Source organism: Salvia hispanica, chromosome 6 (assembly GCF_023119035.1).
Source record: "Salvia hispanica cultivar TCC Black 2014 chromosome 6, UniMelb_Shisp_WGS_1.0, whole genome shotgun sequence".
Classification (NCBI taxonomy): domain Eukaryota; kingdom Viridiplantae; phylum Streptophyta; class Magnoliopsida; order Lamiales; family Lamiaceae; genus Salvia; species Salvia hispanica.
In genome coordinates, this window is record NC_062970.1 from 12348310 (window position 1) to 12359415 (window position 11106).

At 33.2% G+C, this 11106-nt stretch overlaps 1 protein-coding gene across 1 annotated transcript; it reads right to left on the minus strand.

Annotated features, from left to right (window-relative positions):
- Positions 1-2941: 2941 nt before the first annotated feature.
- LOC125193853 (putative late blight resistance protein homolog R1B-17) lies at positions 2942-5878 on the minus strand. The gene is made up of 2 exons (XM_048091775.1): positions 5778-5878; positions 2942-5706 (listed from the first exon to the last, which is right to left on the minus strand). Exon 2 carries the CDS (start codon positions 5532-5534, stop codon positions 3081-3083), a length of 2454 nt encoding a protein of 817 aa, XP_047947732.1. The 5' UTR covers positions 5535-5706; positions 5778-5878; the 3' UTR covers positions 2942-3080.
- Between the last annotated feature and the right edge of the window lie 5228 nt (positions 5879-11106).

Sequence of the window (11106 nt, forward strand, 5' to 3'; positions counted from 1 at the left end):
ATTTAATTTTTTTTATATATTTTTATATACTTCCTCTGTTTCTTTATAGTTGAGTCATTTTTCCATTTTGGGAAGTTTCTTCGTAGTTGAGTCATTTCAATATATGGTAACTTTTTTCTCTTTCTTACTTTACTCTCTCTTACTTTATTTTCTCTACTTTATTCACTTTATACTTTATTCTCTCTACCTTTTCCTCTCTCTTACTTTTTTATCTATTTATTTAACACACCCAACATTCATTTCTAAAACTCCGTGCCGAAAAGTTCCGCCTCAACTATGAAGAAACGGAGGGAGTATTTTATATTAATTTTTTTTAATTTTTTTTTTTTTTTTAATTTTGTTTTTAAAATTTTTTTTAAAAAAAATTAATTTTTTTTGTTCAATAAAAACTTGCCAAAGTAAATAATGAACTATATTCACTAAACAATGAACTAAATGAAGTAGGTTATGAACTTAATACTTCATTCAGTCGTGCTATTACTTCATTTCGTTAGTTTATTACTTCATTCAGTCATGCTATTACTTCATTCCATTAGTTTATTACTTCATAATGTGTTATGACATAATTATCTTTCAGTTGGGTTTAGGGTTATTACTTTATTCCGTTAGTTCATTACTTCATTCAGTCATGTTATTACTTCATTCCGTTAGTTTATTACTTCATTCAGTCATGTTATTACTTCATTCTATTAGTTTAGTACTTCATTCCGTTAGTTTATTACTTCATTCAGTTATGTTATTACTTCATTTCATTAGTTTAATACTACATCCGTCCCCCAAATTTTGACACAGTTTACTATTTTAGTCCGTCCCTCAAATTTTGACACACTTCACTTTTTACCATTTTTGGTAGTGGACCTCATATTCTACTAACTTTTTTCTAATTATAAAACTAATACTTTAAAAGTATGACTCATATCCTACCAACTTTTTCAACTCACTTTCCATTACATTTCTTAAAACCCGTGTCGGGTCAAAGTGTGTCAAAATTTGGGGGACGGAAGTAGTACTTCATTTCATTAGTTTATTACTTCATTATGTGTTATGACATAATTATCTTTCAGTTGAAGTAAATTCAGTATATAATGAATGCGAAAAATTACTTCATAACATACATTCATTTAGTTCACTATGTAGTGAATATAGTTCATTATTTACTCTAGCAAGTTTTTATCGAATAAAAAAAATTTAAAAAAAAAAATTAAAAAAATTTAAAAAAAAAAAAATTTAAAAATTTTAAAAAATTAAAAAATATATTTTTTTTAAATATAAAAATAAATAAAAAATTTAAAAAAAACGTTTTTATTTAATAAAATATTAAATTAATTGTAAATTAATCTTAACCATAAGATTAAGAAAAATGAGTGGCTCAATTGGTCTATAGTTCGGTCTTTAAGAAGGGTTCGACATTGATCACAACTCTATATAACTGAGCTCATTTGTTGATAAATTTGCATAATATTCGACAGGCTTCTTATAGTAAATGGTTTTTATATGGAGTAACTACTTTTTTGTACTTTCCTAATTCTTGCACTTAGTTTTGAACTTCTATAAATAGTTGTATTATTTTTACCTGTATATATCTACAAATAAAAATTTAGGGCCACTCCAAGGACGGTAATTATAGCATTTAGCAACAAATCGTATCCACCCCTAAGAATATACTGAATATATATACTAATGTTTTAACTCATCGATCATTACCTGGATTCTTAATTCATTTACTAACCTCAATTGGCATTTATTTAGTGATGGTAAAACGAAATATCTGGATCACAACCCACTAATTAAAATCTGCTTCCGATCACAATCTCACTCTATCTTCATATCCAGGACATGCATGCCATGGCCTTTGTCTCTAATCATAACTAGGCTTCCATTTGTATTTTATGTAATGCAAATGGGAATGTCAATTGGGCCGACTTGTTCGAGTTCGGGCAAACTCTATCGATAACAAGCCATTCGTGTTATATAACTTTTTCAAACTTAAACCAATCTCAACTCTAAATTATCAATTTGGGCTAACTCTGTGAGGCCAATCAGACTCAAAACAATAAGTTCTTTTTTAACTTATACTCTATGGAGTATTTGATAGTTTTATATATCTATTTGTACGTATAGAGTATATTGTACTCCATTTCCTAACATTAGGTCTTAGTTTCCAATATATATATGCACGCACGCCTAAATCATGACTCCACCCATCACACATGATCCATGATGAAACCACTTCCCATATTGTGGTCGCGCACTGTGATTTAAATGACAATTGGTATCAAGAGAAAGAAATGCATAACATATAACCCCGGAAAGAAAATGCAAATTCTTCCAGCTTATTTATGGCAATGGTAGTTATGTTGTTATTGATGTTTGGTGCGGTTGCAGAAGGATCCTCATCACCTGCTCCACCGCCTTCCACCAATGTCCGACAAAAGGTGGTGGCGAAAGATCAACAGCCATGGCCAAAGGCGGCGGCTCAGCCTCTAAATGAGATGGAGGATGATGAAGATGAAGACAAAGACTATGCTATATGGAATCCAGCTCCATATTTTGCTGGTGCAGGATATGGAGCTCCTATACCTCATCCAAAGGATGTCCGATGTTAATTGTAACATTTCTAAATTTATTTTAGCATGTTCAACAGAGCTAGAGGAATATCAAATATGTTCATGAAATGCATTCTTTTATATTAACTTTAGGGTGATGTTGATAATCAGTGTTTTGTAATGTGTATAACTCGAATTATTATTTTATGCACGCAGCATACTCCTACTGTTTCTGTTAGAGCTGAGACATCGAACACAAAATCGAAAGACAAATACAGAATACGAGGTGATTTGATGGTTCGATCAATAAGCTACGTCCACTGATCCACGTACGGACCAAGAGATATTTCACTACTGATTCTCTCTTCAACAAACACTCAAGATATCACAGTTACTTAAGAAAATAAGTCTATATAAAACAAATCATGGAAATACATATTCTGTACACAGTATTTATGCTCCTTAAACTGAACTGAAAACTGAAAATGACCTATCCAAGATTAAAAAGCAAAAACAAAGAAAATATTGAGTAATTTAGTATATAAGATGAAGATTACTGGTGGTAAATCCCTCTTCTTTCATCAGTTCCCTGAACATCTCGTTCTCCTTCTGCTCCCAAAACTCAACTTCAACTCGAAGCTCTTCATTCCCATACTCCTCTTGCTCCTCTGCTATTCTCACCGCTGAAATGGCGGCCGACAAGCTACATTGTTTCAGATATATATATCTAAGTGTTGGTATTTCTCCAATGCCTGAAGGGATCTCAGACAATTTGGATAAGCCTACCAAAACAAGACTTTCCAAAACTGGAAAATGAGAGCTCTGTGCATTCCACTCTATCAAATTGTAGTATTTGATCTCCAGGTGTTTCAGTCGGACAAACATCTCTTCATCCAGAGTCCACTCAGGTTCTCCGACCACATAATCACCAGTAAGTTTGAGGACTTGAAGATTCGGCAACGAACCAATGGTTGTCAAATCTCCCCAAAGTAGGCCAGAGTTCCTCAAGGACAACTTCCTGAGTGAGCTCGGGTAGCTGAGGCTTAACGCAAAATCACGCCAATCTTGCCTCCACTTGAAAAGGCAATCAAGTGAATCCAATTTATTGAAGTAGCCAATGTTGTGCTGAAAACACTCTGAGCTAATCGCCTCTCTATTATAACGTATCACCAACTTCCTTATATTAGGCATCCTCTTACAAACCTCTTCACTTGTCTTGAAATTCTCCACTTTGGAAAGTGTTTGCAGGTTTGATAAAACAACTGCATCATCTCGGCTGCGACTCATAGGAGGATCGGGAAGACAAACCAGCTCCAACTCAATATGCCTAAGTTGCGGCATCTCCCAAATTTCAGAGGGTGCAATGATCTTTACGAGGTGACCTTTTATAATCAGTGTTTGCAAATTCCAGAGCTTCAATATTGAGGGACCCAGACACAGAGGCAGTAGAGGATCACGACGCATGTAGTCATCTATATCCGTCATCAAATTCAATTCACGCGAGAGGTACCGCAAGTTAACTTGCTCAAACTTGGCTTTCAGACAATCAACATCCAACCTAACAACTTCTTCACGCCCCATTTTAAGTATTTTCAACAATTTGAAGTGAAAGGGAAGCAGTCCGGGTTTGCACATCACAGCACGGACGAGATTTGCTGATTTCAGAGCATAAAACACTTCATGGTGAAAATAATCACCTCTGAATTCTCCTTCAATCGCGAGGCGACGCTCTCTTTCTAAAGACCTCGGACTAAGCTTCAAGACACAAAGGAACTTCTCATTTTCAGCCAACCTTATGCAGAGCTCTCTTAACAGATCATGAATGTTGCAAGATTTTATGTTTCCATTTCTGCTCCATCTATGAACTGAAACCAGATTCCTTTCCACCAAGTCCTTCAAGTGAGCCTCCGCAATTTCTTCCAAGCTTTGTTCCTTATTTGGTTTAAGGAATCCCTCCGCAACCCAAAGTTTAACAAGTGTTGAAGCATCTATAACTTCGTCTTCCGGAAACATCCCCATATACAGAAAACATGGCTTCAGATAAACAGGCAAGTGTGAATAACTCAAATATAATATATTCAAGCATTGTTCATCCTCTGCACAAGTCAAGATCGAGTTCATATTATCAGCAACGAACTCCCAATAATCCTCCGTCCTAGATGATTTCCTAAGATGGCCTCCAATCACAACAATTGATAGCGGAAGTCCTCTACATTGTCGAGCAATCTTCTTTCCAAATTTCTCCAGCTCAAAAGGACAATCAACATCATCTCCAAATGCATTTTGACAGAATAGCTTCCAACTTCTATCCTCATCTAACAAATCAATCACAAAAGGGAAACCACAACCCAAGTTTGATAGCCTAGTCGTTATAACAACACGACTCCTACTCCCATTATCCGGGAAGAAAATTTTAATCTCATCCCAGACTTGACTACTCCACATATCGTCTAGAACAATCAAATATCTATTGCACAACAACTTCTTGTACAGTTTATCACCTAATTGATCAACAGTTGTTGTACTACTGCTTTCCTCTTTGGAAGAGAGAATTTGTTTTAGAATTTGTACGACATCATATTGTTGAGAAATGGTAGCCCAAGCACGAAAGTCAAAATGCTCAGTAATGAGAGGATGTTCATAAACATTCGTGGCTAAAGTAGTCTTACCTATGCCGCCCATACCTACAACGGAGATGATTTGGCGGCTGCATTGCTGTCCGGTAAGCACATCCATGAGTTGAATCAAGTACTCATCAAATCCCATCATGGTAGTTTTTCTGGTGATAAGAGGCCTTGATGAATCAGCAGGAACGGAATATTTCGGCTGCTCATCTTTAAATCTGCTTCCGTCTTCAACTTTAACCACCTTTTTTTTTATGGAGTCCAAGTGTTGAATAATTTTCTGCAGGTTTTTATCAAAGGGTTTTGTATTGATTGCTTTCATAATCTTCTTCTTAATGCTTGTATGCAGATCGAGCAAGAACATGAAACTTTTTCGGTCTTGATTAACAGTGGATCCAGCAAGAATCTGATCGACTAGTTGAGATTCAATTAAATCTTCAGCCGCATGAGCTGCACCTATAATTTGGCTCTCCAGATCTTCTGCTTTGTTGCTACCTCCATGAGAAGTATAATTCTCGATGAAATCCAAGAGGAAACTGACATTTAGGAGAAGAGATTGGATCAGTTTTTCATCAAAAGAAAAGGAGTGAAGAGGATGATTCTGGACCTGATCCATGAGATTCATTAGAGACACTAGAGCTGCATAAGCTGCCATTTCTAAACTCTACTCTTTCCTTTCAGGATTTCAGCAGACAAATTTGATCATATGGAAAAGGTCAACTTTCCAAACATATCTCCGTGTAGACTTATGATTTAAGGAGACTTGAGTAGTATTAGGGGAGTGTTATATTGCTAACTCAATGCTTAATTGCTAACTATAACTCAATAATAGCTAATAGATATTCAAATTAAAGGCCTAGATCATCAACCATGAAATGTCAATACGATCAACAAAAAACGTCAATAAGGCTATAGGATTAATTCTAATAAAAATCAATAGGGGTATTAATGTCAAGTTAGTTATAACTAACTTTTAAAAGAAATCCCAAAACTTTAAATTCATATAACATATATCAAATTAAAGATAATTTTATAAGGATTCCAACGATATACTACATGCATATGTTCCGACGTCAAAATTTGAAAAAAAAAATTGAATATTTTTTTTGAATTTTCGTATTTTTTACGAACAGATTTATGTCAATACACCTTACATAATATGTCAATATTATGCTTGTAAAATGTCAATATGAAATTGTGTTGACATTATTATGTCTTCGTGTTGATGTATTTCATACACTGTATTGACATTATATTTCTAAACCCTAAATTTGATAATTGCTATTATCTTTTTAATATTAAAAAATGAAAAACGAAATTACACATGGCAAATTGTAGACCACAAGATTTCTAAAATCTTATGGTCTTAAATTAGTTGTAGTTAGCAACTAAGGGATGAGTTAACAATTGATCACTCCCCATAAGATTAATTTGGATTATTAAGATGTGTTCTGAGATTTATATATATATATATATAGAGTAGTGATATGGGGCAAGTGCCCATTAAGTATATAACTAGAGAATAAATCTCAGCCACAAGATTAAAAAATCAAGGGCTGGTATTTAGTCATGTGATTTTCAAAATTGAAGCAGAATTACTTCACTATGTGAATGATTCGGTTCACTATAAGAATGTGGGGGCATAATAGACTTTTCAATGGTTTAAATGAAATAGGTTCAATTTGCTTCCCCATTTCCAGATTTCATTCTCGCTCTAATTCTCTCCAATGTGATGGGATATCCTCTTCAATTCTGCGTTTTCTTCCTCATTCCCTTGCTAGGGTTTAGTCGATTTTTCATATTTTCCCACAATAAGGAAGATAGTCACGAAGAAGAGGGGAAAACTAAAGGTAATTTGTAATTTTTTTATTTGTTGAATTTGTTTTTCGTTTTATTTTAAAATTTCTGTATATTTTGTTATTTGTTATCAATTTGCTGGACCAGGTTCTTGATTTGTTGAATCTGGTTCAAAAATTCATTTGTTTTCTATTTGCTAAATCTGTTTCTGCAGAAACTAATGAAAAAAGGAGTGAATTATTGGTTCACTCTGTAGAAATTAATGAAAAGAGGACAAAACTGAAGGTCTGTTGTAATTTTCACTTCAGCTGTTTCTCGATTTGGTTCATTCTACGTGAATGAATTAGTGTTGTGTACGAGTGGACTATATTGATTTTTCATCTTAGTGAAGCAAAAACGTTCTTAGAGGAAGTATTACATGGTTAGAGTGAAGTTTTTTTTATCCATGTTATTAGAGATCAGTTTTTTCATCTCAGTGAAGTAAAACGTGCTTAAAGTGAACTATTCCATGGTTAGAGTGAAGTGTTTTTGATCCATGCTTACAGTGCACTGTTTTTTCATTTCAGTGAAGTAAAATGTGCTTAGAGTGAAGTATTTCATGGTTAGAGTGAAGTGTTTGTGATGCATGTTATTAGTAATCTATTTTTTCATCTCAGTGAAGTAAAAAGTGCTTAGAGTGAAGTATTTCATGGTTAGAGTGAAGTGTTTGTGATCCATGTTATTAGTGATCTGTTTTTTCATCTAAGTGAAGTAAAATGTGCTTAAAGTGAAGTATTACATGGTTAGAGTGAAGTGTTTGTGATCTCAGTGAAGTCAAAACATGTTTAGAGTGAAGTATTCCATGCTTAGAGTGAAGTGTTTGTGATGCATGTTATTAGTGATCTGTTTTTTCAACCCAGTGAAATAAAATGTGCTTAAAGTGAAGTATTCCATGGTTAAAGAGAAGTGATTGTGATCCATGCTTATAGTGCACTGTTTTTTCATTTCAGTGAAGTAAAACGTGCTTAGAGTGAAGTATTTCATGGTTAGAGTGAAGTGTTTGTGATGCATGTTATTAGTGATCTGTTTTTTTAACTCGGTGAAGTAAAATGTGCTTAAAGTGAAGTATTTCATGGTTATAGTGAAGTGTTTGTGATCCATGTTATTAGTGATCTGTTTTTTCATCTCAGTGAAGTAAAATGTGCTTAGAGTGAAGTATTTCATGGTTAGAGTGAAGTGTTTGTGATTCATATTATTAGTGATCTCAATAACGGACCCAGGAGTTGAAACTCGTGGGGTCGAATACAATTGATATAATAATAAGCTATTTAAATAATTATTTACAAAAATTATTTATAATTTAAATACAGTACTATTCTAATTTATTTTCTAACTTAAATATTTTTAAAAATTATTTAACTTTTTTTAATATAATCACTTTGATGTTTATCAATAATTAGAAAATAAATCAACGACTTAAATAAAAATAAAATAATATAGTTATCTTTAATTAATCTATCTATCTTAGCTAAGTAATTCTTCCCATCATATTTTAGATAAAGGAGCCGACTAATTTGAATAGTAGGCCCGATTATTTGGCCCATTTCATTAACCTAGCTAATTGCTGAAGTACAAATTTCAAATTTAGAATTAAAACGTCTTCTTCCTTGTAATTCGTCTGAACTCTCCGTCCAAACTCTATTTCTCTCTTCTATTCTTTTCATTGTCATTTTCTATGTCCCCAAATACCTAATTAAAGGGTGAAGAATTGCAGTGGAGATCCTCCGCTTGAGGTTAAGACGGAGCTCTGTGGGGTCGAAGGTGGAGTTGCGCCGGATCTCGGAGGTCCATCAATGGAGTTTCCGGTAGCACTCGGCGGACGACGGTGGGGTCGGTCGACCCCACTCGACCCCACCTGGGTCCGTCATTGAGTGATCTGTTTTTTCAACTTAGTGAAGTAAAATGTGCTTAAAGTGAAGTATTCCATGGTTAAAGTGAAGTATTTGTGATCCATGCTTATAGTGCACTGTTTTTTCATTTCTGGGAAGTAAAACATGCGCATAGTGGAGTATTTCATGGTTCGAGTGAAGGTTTTGTGATGCATGTTATTAGTGATCAGTTTTATCATTTTAGTGAAGTGAAATGTACTTAGAGTGAATTATTTCATGGTTATAGTGAAGCGTTTGTGATGCATATTATTAGTGATCTGTTTTTTCATCTCAGTGAAGTAATATGCGCTTAAAGTGAAGTATTATATGGTTAGAATGAAGTGTTTGTTATGCATATGATTAGGTTTACAATGAACTAGAATACTCTTTACAGTGAACTACCTCTGATATTCATGATAATGCATTGCAGAGAATGTATTTTTATCATTATTTGACAAAAATGAGTTATCACATGCAATGTAAATTAATAAAGGATGTGAACATAAAAAGGCTAAAAATGCCATGGAGAACAAAATCAAATGTAGAAGATTATGGAATTTTTTTGATGAGACATATGGAATGTTATTATGGTAGGTGGGAACAAGATTGGAAATGTGGATTATTTACAAGAAGCAAGGGAATACTCCAAAGACTAAGAGTGAAGTATTGCAGCTCATTAATGTTGTCGGAAACAACCATGAGTCATTGAAGAACTTGGCAACATCAAAGCATTATGAAGAATGTGGGAAAAACATGGATATAGATGTGGAAAAAATAAATGTAAACTTCATACGTTCATGAAATATTGTAGAAAACTTCATTTAAATTCACCAGTTCTTATTTTACTTTTAATATCTTGTTCACTATTTACTTCACTGTTGTACCTATTTACTTCACTATATGCATAATATACTTCATTATATACACAATATACTTCAGTGATATGGAAAACAGTTCACTATAATCAATATTTACTTCACTATAAAACATATTTACTTTCCTATAGAGCATATTCAAATGTTTACCAAATTTTGTTTAAGGATCGTGTTTGTAACTATAGAGCAGTTTTACATCACTCTACATTAGAGTTACTACAATGTATAATATTTCAACTTCACGGCAAATATATATTCACTATAAATGAACCAAAACATGTAATAAGTGAACTAAAGACTTGTAAGCTATATTGCTCTGTTTTCATTTCAGTGAAGTAAAACGTACTTAGAGTGAAGTATTCCATGGTTAGAGTGAGGTGTTTGTGATGCATGTTTACAGTGCTCTGTTTTTTTCATTTTAGTGGAGTACAACGTGCTTAGAGTGAAGTATTTCATGATTAGAGTGAAGTGTTTGTGATGCATGCTTATAGTGCACTGTTTTTTCATCTCAGTGAAGTATACACGTGTTTAGAGTGAAGTGTTTTTGATCCATGCTTATAGTGCACTGTTTTTTCATTTCAGTGAAGTAAAACGTGCATAGAGTGAAGTATTTCATGGTTAGAGTGGAGTTTTTGTGATGCATGCTTATAGTGCACTATTTTATAATTTCAATGAAGTAAAATGTGCTTAGAGTGAAGTATTACATGTTTAGAGTATACTTCACTCTAAGCATGCATAATATACTTCACTATATGCACAATATACGTCACTGTACTCTCAATATACTTATTGATATGGAAAACAGTACACTATAATCAATATTTACTTCACTATAAAGCATATCAATTATAATGTTGGGCTTGTAAGCAATAAAAAGAACACATATTAAGTGATGTATGTATATTGTGCTTATAGTGATGTATATTATGCATGCTTTATAATGTATAATGAGTATATAGTGATGTATGTTGTGCATATAGTGAAGTAAATTATGCATGTCTTATAATCTAATATTTTTTCATTTCTATGAAGTATATTGAGCATATAGTAATGCATTTAATATTTATAGTGAAATGTTGTTTATAGTGAATTAAATATGATGTTTGTTATTTTAGTGAAGTAAAGTGAACTAATTTTATCTTAAAGTGCACCATCTTCGATCATCTCATAATTCAATTCATGAGATGGTGAATTCAACTCTCATTGATGAAATATTGAATTAGTAGATCCTGAAATCGACAATTGACGATGGAGAAATCATCTTTTGAGATGATATACAAATATAGTAGATGGCGAAATCCACAAATGAGATGGAGAAATCAGCTCTTGCAATGAAGATTTTGCAATTAACAATGGA